The 18,274-nt window shown below is 41.9% G+C and overlaps 1 protein-coding gene across 1 annotated transcript in view; it reads right to left on the bottom strand.

The window, feature by feature from the left end:
- The window catches only part of CEP135 (centrosomal protein 135), a 90,050-nt gene that overhangs the window by 57,215 nt on the left and 14,561 nt on the right, over positions 1-18,274 (bottom strand). The window contains exons 7-8 of the mRNA XM_075859930.1: positions 18,059-18,187; positions 8,249-8,464 (exon numbers count right to left, since the gene is read on the bottom strand). Coding sequence (XP_075716045.1) covers positions 8,249-8,464; positions 18,059-18,187 — 345 coding nt within the window. The remainder of the gene's footprint in view (positions 1-8,248; positions 8,465-18,058; positions 18,188-18,274) is intronic.

Raw genomic sequence — 18,274 nt, 5'->3', positions numbered from 1 at the left:
GCCGCAGGGGTATGACACGTGAACTCCTTACTGACACAGCCAATCTTAGTTTTTTCCATTTTATTTTTTGGATCCCTGCCTTACAAAAGCCATAACTTTATTTTTTCGACATAGTATATGAGGGCTTGTTTTTTGCGGGACGAGTTGTAGTTTTTTATGGCACCATTTAAAGAAGCACTCCACTTTTTTCTTTTATTGCCCCCTCCATTTGTACATTGGTGTTTCAGTGGGGTGCTGTGTGCAGAAATACTTACCGATCCCTGCATCGTGTCATTTTCGGGTCCAGCACCGCTCACGTGATCTGCCCTCTGACTTGTCTTGAATCTTTGTGCTTTTCAGAAACCGGAACTCAGGCTCTCAATGCAATCCTATGGGAACCAGAACGAGGCTCCATAGGAATGCATTGAGAGCCTGACTTCAGGTTTTCTGAAAAGCACATAGATTCAAGACAAGTCAGAGGGCAGATCACATGAGCGGTGCTGGACCGAAAATGACAAGATGCAGGAATCGGTAAGTATTTCTGCACACAGCCCCCCACTGAAATACCAATGTACAAACATGAAAATGAAAAAAAATATATATATTTGTGGAGTGAAATGGGCAAAAAAACAGCAATGCACAATTTTTTATGGCGTTCATCGTGTGGTAAAAAGTAGACGTTCACTTTATTCTACGGGTCGATACGATTACGGAGAGCAAATTTATGTTTTTTATGTTATACCGCTCTTGAAGAAAAAACGATTTGCTAAAAAAAATTATTGTTTTGTGTTGCCACAGAGCGAGTTAAATAACGTTATATTGTAATAGATTTAATTTTTACGGACGCGGTAACAACAGTTATGTTAACTTTTATATTTTTTAATATTGCTTTGGGGGATAAAAATGTGAATTTTTTTTTACATTAAAAAACAGTAACTTTTTTTTTTTGTATTAGTCCCCCTAGGGAACTTGAACCAGCGATCGTTGGATCCCTTGCACTATACACTGCAATACTAAAGTTTTTCAGTATATAACGATTTTGACAGTCTCTTATAAAGGCCTGCCAGAGGCAGGGCTTAATAGGCGTACAAAGATGGCAGACCTGGGGGCCTTCATTATGCCCCTAGGCTGCCATGACAACCATCAGCACTGGCCGATGGCACATCAGAGAGGGCTGCCCCCCTTATTTTAACGCCTTATATGCCGTGGTAGCGATTGACCACGACATCTAAGGGATTAACCCGTTAGTGACCGGCCCATAGTGTTTCTATGTCGGTCACTAACGGGCCTTATTTCGATGCCATAGACTTTTTACATCGCGGCATCGGAATAAGTAAACAGAGCAGGGAGCTGTCAAATCTCCCTGCTCTCAGCTGCCAGAGGTAGCTGAGGGCTGGGGGCGTCCCTGCTCTGCCGGGTGAGATCGATATTAGTATCGATCTCACCCGTTTAACTCCTCAGATGCGGTGCACAATAGCGTGCACCGCATCGGAGTGGTTTTGGAGAGAGGGAGGGAGCTCCCACTCATCCCACTGACACCCGGCGATAAGATCGCCGAGTGTCTTTGTCTCCCATGGCAGCCGGGGGCCTAATAAAGGCCCCCAGGTCTGCCTGTGGTGAATGCCTGCTGGCATGACCTAGCACATGCCTGTCCGTTTTACACTGACAGGCATAATACACTGCAATACAGAAGTACTGCAGTGTATTATAAATGCAATCGGATTATCGCATAGTGAAGTCCCCTAGTGGGACTAGTAAAAGTGAAAAAAAAAAGTTTAATAAAAAGTGGAAAAAAAAAATGAAAAACCCACTATTTCCCCCTTACAAACTGCTTTATTATTAACTAACAAAATAAAGTAAAAAAAGTTACACATATTTGGTATCGCCGCATCCGTAACGACCCCAACTATAAACTTATTACATCATTTAACCCGCATGGTGAACGTCGTAAAAAATAAAATAAAAAAACATGCAAAAATTGCTGTTTTCTTTGAATCCAGCCTTAAAAAAAATGTGATAAAAAGTGAGCAAAAAGTCGCATCTACTCCAAAATTGTACCAATAAAAACTACAAGTCGTCCCGCAAAAAAAAGCCTTCCTACAATTGCATTGGCGAAAAAATAAAAACGTTATGGCTCTTCAAATATGGAGACACAAAAACAAATAATTTAGAAAAAAAAGTGTTTTCCACTGTGTAAAAGTAGTAAAACATACAAAATCTATATAAATTTGGTATCGTTGCAATCGCAACAAACCGCTGAATAAAGTTAGTGTTATTTATACCACACGGTAAACGGCGTAAATTTAGGACGCAAAAAAGTGTGGCAAGATTGCTGGTTTTTTTTCTATTCCCCCCCAAAAAAAGTTAATCAATAATTTCTATGTACCCGAAAATGCTGCTATTAAAAAGTACAACAAGACCTTATACAGCTATGTCAACGCAAAAATAAAAAGTGTATAGCTCTTTGAATGAGACGATGGAAAAACGTAAAAAATGACTTGGTCATTAACGTCTAAAATAGGCTGGTCATTAAGGGGTTAAACACAATCCAAAAGAGGAGGCGGCACTCAAATAGTGTCAAAAAATTCAAAATGTATTCACCCAACATACAGGCAACCTTTCACCTTCCCATTGGAGGCATTTTCAAGCTTGACGTGAGCGTCTCTGTTGTCATAGAAACGCTACTCTAAAGTGCTGAAAAGCTGGACAGCTCCGTCTGATAGGAGCCAGCCTACCCAGGGAGAGCATACTGTAAGGTGCTGAAAAGCTGGACAGCTCCGTCTGTGACGAGCCAGCCTACCCAGGGAGACCATACTGTAAGGTGCTGAAAAGCTGGACAGCTCCGTCTGTTACGAGCCAGCCTACCCAGGGAGACCATACTGTAAGGTGCTGAAAAGCTGGACAACTCCGTCTGTGACGAGCCAGCCTACCCAGGGAGACCATACTGTAAGGTGCTGAAAATCTGGACAGCTCCGTCTGTTACGAGCCAGCCTACCCAGGGAGACCATACTGCAAGGTGCTGAAAATCTGGACAGCTCCGTCTGTTACGAGCCAGCCTACCCAGGGAGACCATACTGTAAGGTGCTGAAAATCTGGACAGCTCCGTCTGTTACGAGCCAGCCTACCCAGGGAGACCATACTGTAAGGTGCTGAAAAGCTGGACAGCTCCTTTTTTATTTTTGCGTCGACATAGCTGTATAAGGTCTTTATTTTTTGCAGGACAAATTGTATTTTTTCAATAGCACCATTTTGGGGGACATATTTATTGATTAACTTTTATTAACTTTTTTTGTTGGTCGAAGAGAAAAAAAAACAGCAATTTCGCCACACATTTTTGCGTCCTAATTTTACGGCGTTTACCGTGTGGTATAAATAACACAATAACTTTATTGGGCCGGTTGTTTCGACTATACCAAATTTATATAGATTTTGTATGTTTTACTACTTTTACACAGTAAAAACCCTTTTATTTCAAAATTGTTTTGGTCTCTCCCTATTTCAAGAGCCATAACTTTTTTCTTTTTCTGCCGATGCAGCTGTATGAGGGTTTTTTTTGCGGGACGACTAGTAGTTTTTATTGGTACCATTTTGAAGTAGATGCGACTTTTTGATCACTTTTTAAACACTTTTTTTTTTAAGTCCGGATTCACAGAAACAGCAATTTTTACTTTGTTTTTTATTTTTTTTACAGCTTTCACTGTGCGGGTTAAATAATGTAATAACTTTATAGTTGGGGTCGTTACGGACACGGCGATACCAAATATGTGCCATAGAAGACACAGATACGCTGCGATCTTACGCCGGGTGACGGTGGGGTGAGAGAGGGAGCTCCCGCCTTCTCTCCAAAACCACTCAGAGGCGGCGCTCGCTATTGAGCGCCGCATCTGAGGGGTTAAAAGAGCAAGATGGATACAAACATCGATCTCGCCCGTTAGAGCAGGGCTGCTCCCAGCTAACTCTGGTAGCTGAGAACAGGGAGATTTAACGGCTCCCTGCTCGGTTTATTTATTCCGATGCAGCGCCGTAAAAATGCTATTGCATCGGAATAAAGCCCGTTAGTGGCCACCGTAAAAACACTAAATGGGCGGTCACTAGTGGGTTAAGGATCACTTTGATCAAATTGGCTCATCCAATAACTGTCAAAGGACAGTTTGCAGCAATCCCTAAATTTTTGTTTGCTGAAATCTGATGAACAAGGGCTATATGAGAGAAATCCATAATCAGTGACTGAAGCCGAGACCTGAATCCCTAAGTATTTGAACGTGAAAACTATTTTAAAGGCTATGTACACCTTTGAAAGGCAGAATTTGTTTTAATAAAAAGGTGTATCAGTGTGTTTGGTCTAACATTACAAAAAATTATTAAAAATGATCCTTACTTTTTGAGATACAGCTGCTCTGTATTCTCTATACAGGGCAGCTGTATCTAGCGCTATTCACTGAATCCATCAGTCCCGCAGAGCTGACTGGTTCAGTGACAGCGGGTCCTGCATGATCCACCTGTAAACTATCACATCTATAGACTCAAAATAAATAATTCTATGGGTAAGGCTACAGAGGAAACCCCTAGAGTAGAGTTAAGCCTCATTCACACGACAGGGTCCGAGTGTCGGCCGATAAAATCGTCCGTTTTGGGCCGCTTTGCATCCGTTCCGGGCCGTGTTGCCGTTTTTTTTCCCTGTCCGTTTTAAAATTGGATGAATATCATTTCAATTTGTTGCCACACGCAGCCCTCTGTAGATAATGCCCCAAGCAGGTGATGCCACACAGCCCCCCGCAGGTGATGCCACACAGCCCCCCGCAGGTGATGCCACACAGCCCCCCCCTTTCCAGAAGTCACTGACTTCAATGTCCATATACGGACAGTTTAGTCACTCACTTCTCCTGTAGCGGAATCCCCGGCCATAGAGTCAGGGATTCCGCTTCAGAAGTGAGTGACATCGCTGTGTCCATATATGGACAGTGTAGTCACTCACTTCTCCTGTAGCGGAATCCCCAATCTCCTGCACTGTGAGGAGGAGGAGAGAGAGCGCGAGCGACGGAATACATGGCCATCACTCGGGACACATTCCGGTGATGGCCGTGTATTACCCGGCCCCATAGACTTCTATGGGAGCCGGGCAAACGGCCGTAAATAGGGCATGTCCCATTTTTTGACGGCCAGGTTTCCCGGGCCGTCAAAAAAATCGGTCGTGTGAATAGCCCCATTAGGGGTCTATTGTGCCTAATGCAGCCGGGTGACGGCTGATTTATGAACGGCCGTCACCCGGCCGGGAAACCCTGTCGTGTGAATAAGGGCTAAGTGGCATAAAAACTGTGCCAAATAGACAAAACAAAAAAGGCAGGTAAAGTACGGTGTACTTACATACAGAGTCGTAACCCTTACCCCAAGGGTGAGACTCACATGACCCTGGGACATATCTGGAATTCCATCAGAACGATGTAGTTCCATCACCGCAACAAGCAATAGTCAAATGCAATATCCAATCCACAAGATACAGTGAAGGAAATAAGTATTTGATCCCTTGCTGATTTTGTAAGTTTGCCCACTGTCAAAGACATGAACAGTCTAGAATTTTTAGGCTAGGTTAATTTTACCAGTGAGAGATAGATTATATAAAAAAAAAAAAACTGAAAATCACATAGTCAAAATTATATATATTTATTTGCATGGTGCACAGAGAAATAAGTATTTGATCCCCTACCAACCATTAAGAGTTCAGCCTCCTCCAGTCCAGTTACACGCTCCAAATCAACTTGGTGCCTGCATTAAAGACAGCTGTCTTACATGGTCACCTGTATAAAAGACTCCTGTCCACAGACTCAATTAATCAGTCTGACTCTGACCTCTACAACATGGGCAAGACTAAAGAGCTTTCTAAGGATGTCAGGGACAAGATCATAGACCTGCACAAGGCTGGAATGGGCTACAAAACCATAAGTAAGACGCTGGGTGAGAAGGAGACAACTGTTGGTGCAATAGTAAGAAAATGGAAGACATACAAAATGATTGTCAATATACATCGATCTGGGGCTCCATGCAAAATCTCACATCGTGGGGTATCCTTGATCCTGAGGAAGGTGAGAGCTCAGCCGAAAACTACACGGGGGGAACTTGTTAATGATCTCAAGGCAGCTGGGACCACAGTCACCAAGAAAACCATTGGTAACACATTACGCCGTAATGGATTAAAATCCTGCAGTGCCCGCAAGGTCCCCCTGCTCAAGAAGGCACATGTACAGGCCCGTCTGAAGTTTGCAAATGAACATCTGGATGATTCTGAGAGTGATTGGGAGATGGTGCTGTGGTCAGATGAGACTAAAATTGAGCTCTTTGGCATTAACTCTACTCGCCGTGTTTGGAGGAAGAGAAATGCTGCCTATGACCCAAAGAACACCGTCCCCACTGTCAAGCATGGAGGTGGAAACATTATGTTTTGGGGGTGTTTCTCTGCTAAGGGCACAGGACTACTTCACCGCATCAATGGGAGAATGGGTGAAGCCATGTACCGTCAAATCCTGAGTGACAACCTCCTTCCCTCCACCAGGACATTAAAAATGGCTCGTGGCTGGGTCTTCCAGCACGACAATGACCCGAAACATACAGCCAAGGCAACAAAGGAGTGGCTCAAAAAAAAGCACATTAAGGTCATGGAGTGGCCTAGCCAGTCTCCAGACCTTAATCCCATCGAAAACTTATGGAGGGAGCTGAAGATCCGAGTTGCCAAGCGACAGCCTCGAAATCTTAATGATTTACAGATGATCTGCAAAGAGGAGTGGGCCAAAATTCCATCTAACATGTGTGCAAACCTCATCATCAACTACAAAAAACGTCTGACTACTGTGCTTGCCAACAAGGGTTTTGCCACCAAGTATTCAGTCTTGTTTTCCAAAGGGATGAAATACTTATTTCTCTGTGCACAATGCAAATAAATATATATAATTTTGACAATGTGATTTTCTGTGTTTTTTTTTATATAATCTCTCTCTCACTGGTAAAATTAACCTAGCCTAAAAATTCTAGACTGTTCATGTCTTTGACAGTGGGCAAACTTACAAAATCAGCAAGGGATCAAATACTTATTTCCTTCACTGTATATGCTTAAGGCTGTATATATAATTCCACGTTAGAGGTATTAGCTCTAACTACATACCTGTGCAGGTCCCTTTAAATGCGGGCGTTTTGAATTTCCCACCTTCCAAGATGGCCGTGGACTGGAAGTAGCCCAACGTCATTTCTGGTCGCGGCTATTCCATTGAGATGCGGCTGTGTCATAGCGGGCGACAGAGAATTTCCGGCTATGCGGCCGCTTACGAGGATGTTGCCGGCGCTACCAACCTTATGGAGCTGCCGGTCCTTGCATGGTCACGCAGCCTCGGCCGGAGCCTGGCTTGGGAATACCGAACTCCACACACCTTACCGGAACCCTGCCTAGGATTCGTAAGGTAGGTGTTTTGGTTGGGAGCTAAGGGACCTCTCGTTAGAGAGGTAATTAGCCTAGGCACATAGGAGGAATAGAAGGGAGAGTGCACTGACTCCCCGATCTCGCCCCCTGCCCGAGTTTTATCCAGGAGCGACATCTCTCTGCTCCTGACCCTGTAGGGACAGGAAGAACACTGGCAAGTGGGTGGTGGGAGGGGCCTTTTAACCTCTGTCTTCCTGTCCCTATAGAGGTCAATAGGGCAACCTTCTGTGGTGCCGTCATGAGGGATGTACTGAAAAAAATAATGCGTACAATCAGGGATCAAATGCGTCTCTTGAAGAAAACAAAATCAGGGGGTGACAAGGTTAAAGGCTCTCAAATAAAGGCCCACGTTTCGTACGGTCACCCATACCATTTACATTCCATGTCGTGCTAGACATAGCGGTAAAAGCAAAATATTGTTAACTGATAGCAAAACTAATACCTACTAATGCTTTCATCCTCTACATAGCCCCACATCGGAAGACTTTACTGGCATCTCTATGGACTCCGATATATTAGGCATGTTAAATGTGCGATCCTCCAACCCTCACTAGATTTATTAGTTCATCTCAGGCTCCGCTTGCCACAAAGATTACTTTTTGCGCTTTGATGCAAAATTGCATAATGCGCTTGTTAGAGTAATAATAATGTGTAAGGTGTTTACTTTCATAAAACATATGGGGATGGGGTCAAATATTTTTCTATTTTATAATTCAGGTTTTATTTGTGTGTGTGAAAAGTGTTGCAGCAGTAAAAGCGTCAAATGAAGAATAAAATAAATTGGCACTGTGCATTATCACTTACCTTTGCCTCGTCTATTTCGGCATCTGCCGTCACCAGTACCCTCTCCTTGTCTCTCTCCATCTGCTGTGCCATTTGGTCTATTTCTAACAGCTCTTTACAGAGTTCGTCATTTTTGGTACTCAGGTTTGCCACTTCACAGGTGACATTTTGTCTGGTTTCTTGGAGCTCTTGAACACGTTTTTCAAGGTCTTGGTTTGCTTGCTGAAGATATTCGATCTAGTAAAACACAAACACACCACTTATAAATTCAATCTGCTTCATAATCAAAATGGCTCCTCATGAATTAATGCAGCTTCTTCCTCGGCAGACTACATCATTTTGCAGCTTCCTATATATGCGGACAGTTGAACGCCTGTCATAAAATCGAACATACTGTATTTTTTAGGACTATAAGAAGGACACAGGTTTTAGACGACAGAAAATAGGAAAAAATGTAATATTTGACAAATAAAAAAATATTGGTTAAAAAAATTATTTGTTCGGTTTCAACACATTGAGAGCCATACCTTTTCTATTTTTTCATCGTTTGAGCGGTTGGGAGGGCTTATTTTTTGCAGGATGTACTGTAGTTTTTATTAGCACCATTTTTTGGTACATATACCATTTATTTAGCACTTTTTAGCGCTATGGTGACCAAAAGAACAACAATTCTGAGGTTTTGTTTTTTTTTTTAAATTTACGCCGTTTATCGTGCAACTCAAATAATGCTATATTGTAATAGTTCGGACTTTTACGGACGCAGCGATACCAGTTTACATTGTGCTTGGGGAATTTTTATTTTTTGTAACTTTTAAAAAATATTTACACTCCTGAAAATGTATCTAACTTTTTTTTTTTTACGCATTTTATTAGTTCCCCTAGGGGACTTGAACCATCGATCATTACATCAACACAAGGATGAGTTACTGTACCGCAATACATGGATGAGTTACGGAAACCGCGCAACTCGCTGGGCTACGCCGTTTCCGTGACTCCCATAGTAGTGAATGGCAGTTACGGAAACAGCATAGCTCAGCGAGTTGTGCTGTTTTCTTAACTCCCAGTCACTTATATGGGAGTTACGGAAACGGTATAGCTCAGCGAGCACTCGGCTGTTTCCGTAACTCCCGACCACACAGGAAGTGGCCGGGAGATAGCGGAGTCGAGTAAGATAGAACGGGGTTTTAGGGGGCCCGGTTCTAGAGATAGGTGCAGGTCCCAGAGGAGCGACCCGTACCTATCTTTCATTTATGACCTATCCTGTGGATAGGTCATAAATGTCCTTCATGGGAAGACCCCTATAAATGTCGCGGTCACAATTGACCACAGCATTTAACTAAACAGCCAGGAACAGCGCCATCGCTGCAGTGTATGGAGCGGGCTCAGCACGTGAGCCCGCTCCGCTCCAAACATCATCCCCTCACTGCTCCATGATATGCCAACACATCATGGGTCGGGAAGAGGTTAAGAAGCGGTCAGGGGGCCTGGCACTGCCGACAATAAGATGCAGGAACTTTTTAGCAGGATTTATTCTTGCTAAATAATGCGACTTAATGTCCGAAAAATACTGTACATTGCTGAGCAAAAGAGAATGCAAGTTTATAAGATTCAACCCATAATTTTTTTTAGACGTAAGCAAACTACTAAGAATCAATTTAACATTTAACCCCTTAATGACCAGCCTATTTTAAAACTTAAAGAGGCTCTGTCACCAGATTTTGCAACCCCTATCTCCTATTGCAGCAGATCGGCGCTGCAATGTAGATTACAGTAACGTTTTTATTTTCTTTAAACGAGCATTTTTGGCCAAGTTATGACCATTTTTGTAGTTATGCAAATGAGGCTTGCAAAAGTCCAAGTGGGTGTGTTTAAAAGTAGAAGTCCAAGTGGGCGTGTTTAAAAGTAAAAGTCCAAGTGGGCGTGTATTATGTGCGTACATCGGGGCGTTTTTAATACTTTTACTAGCTGGGCGTTCTGACGAGAAGTATCATCCACTTCTCTTCAGAACGCCCAGCTTCTGCCAGATCACGCTGTGACGTCACTCACAGGTCCTGCATCGTGTCAGACGAGCGAGGACACATCGGCACCAGAGGCTTCAGTTGATTCTGCAGCAGCATCGGCGTTAGCAGGTAAGTCGATGTAGCTACTTACCTGCAAACGCTGATGCTGCTGCAGAATCAACTGTAGCCTCTGGTGCCGATGTGTCCTCGCTCGTCTGACACGATGCAGGACCTGTGAGTGACGTCACAGCGTGATCTGGCAGAAGCTGGGCGTTCTGAAGAGAAGTGGATGATACTTCTCATCAGAACGCCCAGCTAGTAAAAGTATTAAAAACGCCCCGATGTACGCACATAATACACACCCACTTGGACTTTTACTTTTAAACACACCCACTTGGACTTTTGCAAGCCTCATTTGCATAACTACAAAAATGGTCATAACTTGGCCAAAAATGCTCGTTTTTTAAAAATAAAAACGTTACTATAATCTACATTGCAGCGCCTATCTGCTGCAATAGCAGATAGGGGTTACAAAATCTGGTGACAGAGCCTCTTTAATGACCAAGGAATTTTTTACATTTTTACATTGTCTCATTCCAAGAGCTATAACTTTTCTTTTGCGTTGACACAGCTGTATAAGGTCTTGTTTTTTGCGGGACAAGTTGTATTTTTTTAATAGCACCATTTTGGGGTACATATAATTTATTGATTAACTTTTAATTAACTTTGGGGGGGGGGGGGGCGATAGAAATAAACCCAGAAAAGTCACCACTCTTTTTGCGTCCTAAATCTACGCCGTTTACCGTGTGGTATAAATAACTCAATAACTTTTTTCAGCGGGTTGTTACGATTGCAACGATACCACATTTGTATGGATTTTATATGTTTTACTACTTTTACACAGTAAAAACACTTTTTTTTCAAAATTATTTGTTTTTGTGTCTCCATATTTGAAAAGCCATAACTTTTTTATTGTTCCGCCGATACAGTTGTATGAAGACTTTTTTTTTTGTGGGACTTGTAGTTTTTATTGGTACCATTTTGGAGTAGATGCGACTTTTTGATCACTTATCAACACATTTTTTTTAATGCAGGATTCAGAGAAAACAGCAATTCTTCCCATTGTTCATTTTATTTTTTACGGCGTTCACCGTGCGGGTTAAATAATGTAATAGCTTTATAGTCAGATCGTTACGGACGCGGCGATACCAAATATATGTAACTTTTTTGCTTTAGTTTGTTTTTATAATAGTAAAGCATTTTGTAAGGGGAAAAAGTGGTTTTCTAAAAAAAAAAAATGCAAATTTTTTTTAAATTAACTTTGTTAAACTTTTTTTTTACTTTTTTTACTAGTCCCACTAGGGGACTTTAATATGCGACCATCCGTTCGCTATTATAATACACTGCAATACTTTTGTATTGCAGTGTATTACTGCCTGTCCGTTTAAAACGGACAGGCATCTGCTAGGCCATGCCTCTGGCATGATCTAGCAGGCATTCACTAAAGGCAGACCTGGTGGCCTTTATTAGGCCCCCGGCTGCCATCGGAGACACAGACACTCGGCGATCTTATCACCGGTAGTCAGCGAGATGAGAGGGAGCTCCCTCCCTCTCTCCAAAACAACTCAGATGTGGAACTCGCTATTGAGTGCCGCATCTGGGGGGTTAAACGGGTGAGATCGACACAGATATGAATCTCACCAGTTCGAGCAGGGACGCCACCAGCCTTCAGCTACATCTGGTAGCTGAGAGCAGGAAGATTTAACGGCTCCCTGTTCTGTTTATTTATTCTAATGCAGCGCCGTAAAAAGGCTTATGCATCAGAATAAAGCCCATTAGTGGCCGCGTGAAAAGGCGTATGGGCGGTCACTAACAGGTTAACCTTCAGAACGAAGCCTATTTTGGGCTTCTGGACCGCAGGATTCTTTTCGTTTTTGTGTTGCTGCATTCCAAGAGTCATCATTTTTAGTTATTCCGTCCACGTAGCTATAAGAGGACTTGATTATTGCGGGATAAGTTGCTTCTTTTTTTTTTTTTATAATCGCACCATTTTGGAGTACATTTAACTTCTTGATTAACATTTATTAACTCTTTCTGGAGGAATGGGAAAAAAAGAGCAATTTCGCCATTGTTTATTTGCATTAAAAGTATTACGCGGTTAACCGTGCTGGATAAATAACGTTACATTTATTCTGTGTGTTGGTAGGATTACAGCAATACCAAATATGTATTTATTTTTTTTGTTCTACTACTTTTGCCCACTTTTCTAAGTTTAGAAAAAAAAGCAATCCCGCTATTTATTGCTTTTGTTTGTGTTTTTTTTTTAAGCCGCTCATCATGCGGTTCAAATAATGTGATAACTTTTTTTGTACCGGTAGTTAAGATTCTGGCGATACAAGAGATGTATTCTTTTTATTTTTTACACTTTTTTTGTGACCACTTCTTAATTAACTTTATTAACTTCTTCCCGCTTCGGCCACTTTTGGCCTTCCTGACAGAGCTTCATTTTTCAAATCTGACATGTTTCACTTTATGTGGTAATAACTTCAGAACGCTTTTACCTATCCAAGCGATTCTGAGTCTGTTTTCTCGTGACACATTGGACTTTATGTTACTGGCAAAATTTGCACGATACGTTCAGTATTTAATTGTGAAAAACACCAAAATTAAGCGAAAAAGTGCAAAAATTAGCAATTTTCTCAATTTAAATGTATCTGCTTGTAAGACAGGCCGTTATACCACACAAAATTGTTGCTAATTAACATCCCCCATATCTCTACTTTAGATTGGCATCGTTTTTTGAACATCCTTTTATTTTTCTAGGACGTTACAAGGCTTAGAACTTTAGCAGCAATTTCTCACATTTTCAAGAAAATTTCAAAAGGGGGCCGGTTCAGTTCTGAAGTGGCTTTGAGGGCCTTATATATTAGAAACCCCAAAAAAGTCCACCCATTTTAAATACTTCACTCCTCAAAGTATTCAAAACAGCATTTAGAAAGTTTCTTAACCCTTTAGACTTTTCACAGGAATTAAAGCAAAGTAGGGGTGAAATTTACAAACGTCATATTTTTTTACAGAAATTCATATTTAATCCATTTTTTTTTTATAACACAGAAAGTTTTACCAGAGAAACGCAACTCAATATTTATTGCCCAGGTTCTGCAGTTTTAGGAAATATCCCACATGTGGCCCTAGCGTGTTACTGGACTGAAGCACCGGCCTCAGAAGCAAAGGAGCACCTAGAGAATTTTGTGGCCTTGTTTTTACTAGAAAATATTTTAGGCACCATGTCAGGTTTGAAGGGCTCTTGCGGTGCCAAAACAGTGGAAATCCCCAAAGGTGACCCCATTTGGGAAACTAGACACCTCAAGGAAATTATAATATATATTCTCTATACTTATTTATGTGTTCATCTGTGCAAAGCGTACCATGCCTAGTACCTGCTCATTAATATGTATTTATGCACTTTAGCCATATATAGGTTGTGTCAGACCATTTTTACATCTGGGGGGCTACTCTGCTTTTACGTTCGGATTCCGTTTGTGTTCAAGGGTCCATGGCATTTTAGTATGTCTAAGTGTTATACGTTGTCTCCATGTGTCTAATTGACTTTAATAAAGATTATTTGTATTTTTTCAAACACCTGGTCGTGACTTGTTTCTTGTTCTGGTTTAGTTCCCATTTGGGAAACTAGACACCTCAAGGAAATTAGCTAGGAGTAAAGTGAGCATTTTGACCGCACAGGTTTTTTACAGAAATTATTGGAAGTAGGTCGTGATTTTTTTCTCATTTCCACAAGTACTAAAGGAGAAAAAGCACCGCAAAATTTGTAAAGCAATTACTCCCAAGTAAAACAATCCCCCACATGTGGTAATAAACGGCTGTTTGGACACATGGCGAGGCTGAGAAGGGAAAGAGCGCCATTTGGAGCTCAAATTTAGCAGGAATGGTTTGCGGAGGCCATGTCGCATTTGCAAATTCCCTGAGGGGACAAAACAATGAAAACGCCCAAAAAGTGACTCCATTTAGGAAACGACACCCCTTGAGGAATTAATCTAGGGGTGTAGTAAGCATTTTGACCCCACAGGTGTTTCATAGAATTTATTAGAATTAGGCAGTGAAAATAAATACAATCCCTTTTCTTTAATAAGACGTAGATTTAGCTCAAAAGGTTTCATTTTCTCAACAAATAAAGGAAAAAACTAACCCAACATTTGTAAAGCAATTTCTCCTGAGTGCGGCAATACCCCATATGTGGCCATAAACTGCTGTTTGGGCACACGGCAGCGCTCAGAAGGGAAGGAGCGCCATTTGGCTTTTGGAGTGCAGATTTTGCTGGATTGATTTCTAGATGCCTGTGGGACCAAAACAGTGGAAATCCCCCCCGAAGAAGTGACCACATTTTGGAAACTACACCCCTTAATGCATTCACCTAGGGGTGTAGTGAGCATATTAACCCCGCAGGTGTTTTGCAGAAATTAGTGCGCACTCGATGTTGCAGAGTGAAAATGGGATTTTTTCCATAGATACGCCAATATGTGGTGCCCAGCTTGTGCCACCATAACAAGACAGCTCTCTAATCATTATGCGGTGTTTCCCGGTTTTAGAAACACCCTACATGGCGCACTAATCTTTTGCCTGGATATTTGACAGGGCTCAGGAGTGAAAGAGTACCATGCGAAATTGAGGCCTAATTTGGCGATTTACAAAGTATTGGTTCACAATTGAAGGGCTCAGATGTGAAATAATAAAAATAAAGTGACCCCATTTTGGAAACTGCACCCCTTAAGGCATTTATTAAGGGGTGTAGTGAGCATTTTCACCCCACAGGTCTTTTCCATAAATAAATGCGCTGCAGATGGTGCAAATTAAAAATTTTCCCTAGATATGCAATTTCAGTGGCAAATATGTCACGCCCAGCTTATGACGCTGGAGACACACATACCAAAAATTGTTAAAAGGGTTCTCCCAGGTATGACGATGCCATATATGTGGAAGGAAACTGCTGTTTGGGCACGCTGTAGGGTTCAGAGGGGGGGGAGCGCCATTTGGGTTTTGGAGGGCGGATTTTGCTTGGTAGTAGTTTTGTTTGAGTATTGCTGTTGTTTCCATTTATAATGTGGGGGTACATGTAAGCTGGGCAGAGTATATCAGGGGCATAGTCAGGTGGTATAATGGGGTAAAAAAACCTATAAAATAATCCATAGATGTGTGTTACGCTGTGAAGCAATCCTTTCTGCACAGGCCGGTGTCGCACTGATATATGGCGTCCTTTCTTATCCCCCTTTTGGTCCACACTCCGCACCTTTGCAGTTTGGGGAATTTTCCTGGGAAGTGTTGTCCTGGTATAATACGGGCACCCTCGCTTCCAGCAGATATGTTTGGCCCTCCCCTTTCTGGTTCCCTAATTTTAGAGCCTTGATAAATCGCCACTTGAAACAGAAGAAATGTTCCCCTCGGGCCGACACCTGCATATTTTTAATTTCCTGACTTATTGGAGCCTTAACTAATTTTTTTTTCCATGGACGTAGTGGTATGATGGCTGTTTTTTTGCGGGGCGAGCTGTAGTTATTATTGGTACCATTTTGGGGTACATGCGACTTTTTGATCCCTTTTTATCCTATTTTTTGGGAGGCCAGGTAACCCAAAAAACCACAATTCTGGCATAGTTTTTTTATTATACAGCGTTCACCCTGCATTATAAATTACATGTTAAGTTTATTCTGCGGGTCAGTACGATTCCGGCGATACCTAATTTATAGCACTTTTTTATCTTTTGCAACTTTTTGCACAATAAAATTACTTTTGTAAAAAGAATGTATTTTTTCTGTCGCCAAGTTGTGAGAACCATAACTTTTTCGTCGACGGAGCTGTATGACGGCTTTTTTTTTGCGAAACGAGCTATAGTTTTTATAGGTATAATTTTTGGATAAAAGCGACTTTTTGTTCACTTTTTATTCCAATTTTTGTAGGGCAATGTGACCAAAAAACAGAAATCCTGGTATAGTTATTTAAGTTTTTTTTTTACGCTGTTCACCACGTGCAATAAATAATATAATATTTTTATACCTCAGGTCGTTACGGTCGCAGCGATACCAAAAACGTATGGTTTATTTTTTTTCCCAATAATAACGGACTTGATAAGGGATCAGGGCGATTGTGTTTTATTTTATTACTTGAAACTTTTATTATGTTTTCAAACTTTTTTCTTTTTTCACTTTTTTTTTTTTTCAAGTCCCACTAGGGGACTTGAAGGTCCAACGGTACGATTTATTTTTTTTCTAATATATTGCACTACCTACGTAGTCTAATGTATTAAATCTGTCAGTTATTCACTTACAGCAAGCCGATTAGGCTTCGCCTTTCGGTGGGGCCTAATCGGCTTCCGTAATGGCAGAGCAAGAGGCCATTGTGTCTCCTGTTGCCATAGCAACAGTCGGCAACCCTGATTGCATGTCAGGGCTGGCGATCTGCTAGCAACCGCTAAGATGCAGCGATCGCTGCATCGAAGGGGTTAATGGCAGGGATCGGATCTAGGTCCGATTCCTGCCGTTACAGGTGGATGTCAGCTGTAGCATAAAGAAGACATCCACTGCTGATGACGCCGGCTCAGCTCCTGAGCCGGCGCCATCTTGCCGTCGGCTAAGAAAGCCGTTCAGGCTGCGCCACCGGGCGGGTCCTGAACTGCTTCCGTGCTAGGCAGACCGGGAGGCCACCGGTTGCCATTGCTGCTACCGGAACCCCGGCAATGAAATTCCGATGAGCTGCAAACACCTTAAATACAGCGTTTGAGCGCTACATTTAAGGGGTTAATGGCGGGGATCGAAGCTAATTTCGGTCCCCGCCATTACAGTCGGATGTCAGCTGTAATAAACCATTGACATCTGGAGATGATGGCACCGGCTCAGCTTCTGAGCCGCTGCCATGCATTTGGCGTATGGATACGGCAAAATGCGGGAAGCACTAGCTTTCCATGGTGTACCCATACGGCAAATGTCGGGAAGGGGTTAAACTTTATTATATTTTTTAGTCCCACTAAGGTACTATACATATGGATTTTCTGATCGCTGATACGATGCTTTGGTATACTTCAAACACCAAGATATTATTGCGTGTCAGTAACAAACTCACAGGCAACAATCTATTATCTAATAGGCATACAGCTATGGAAGGCCTGGGAGCGATCGTATTGCGAAGCGCCGATTGATGGCAGAGGGAGCCCCCTCCCTCTATCTAACCACCTAGATGATGCGGTTGCTATTGCCAGCGGAATGTAAGGGATTAAAAGGCCAAGATCGGAGGTAACTCTGAACTCGGCCGTTGCAGCGGGATGTCGATGTCGGCTGTATCCTACAGCAGCCCGTCTGTGTCTGCGCTATCCAGTGGATGTAATTGTATGCTCATTTGCGGGAAGGCACCTCTAAAATGGACATACACTTAAATTTAATTGTGGGAAAGGGTTAACCTTATTATTTATCTTCCAGTAAAATTTACAAAATGTTCATGTAAAAATTGCATTTATATGGAATTATATCCAAAAACATAACTGCAACACAAAAAATGCCCTATACAACGTTGGCGAACTATAAGGCTCCGTTCACATTGGTTTCATAGCTTCTGTTACTATTTCTTTCTTCTTTTTTTTTTAGCCCTATTGACTTCAATTGAACCCACCGGTATCCATTTTATTTTTTAACTGGATAAAATACCCCGTCATGCTATGCTACTCTGACAGTCAAAAAGCAACAGAAATATGATGGAAAAGATCGTACGTGCGAGCATGGTCTAAGGAATTTAATTTGACCGAGTAACCCTAGAACTGATGACTTACTTGCAGATTTAGATGAGCAACAAGTTTCTCATTACTTCTGTATCTGGCTTCCAGAGAAATAACATCATGAGAACGCCCACCATCCAAAGCTAGTGCCAATCGTTCCAATTCTGTGTCTCGCAACTCAACCTTACGACAGAAATATCAAATATTACAACAAAAATAAATAATAATACTATTATTATTATAACTATTTTGTAATCAGTTAAGATCACG

Source organism: Rhinoderma darwinii, chromosome 1 (genome assembly GCF_050947455.1).
Source record: "Rhinoderma darwinii isolate aRhiDar2 chromosome 1, aRhiDar2.hap1, whole genome shotgun sequence".
Lineage (NCBI taxonomy): Eukaryota > Metazoa > Chordata > Amphibia > Anura > Rhinodermatidae > Rhinoderma > Rhinoderma darwinii.
Note: the sequence above shows the minus strand (reverse complement) of the source record. Positions and strands in the feature narration are given on the sequence as shown.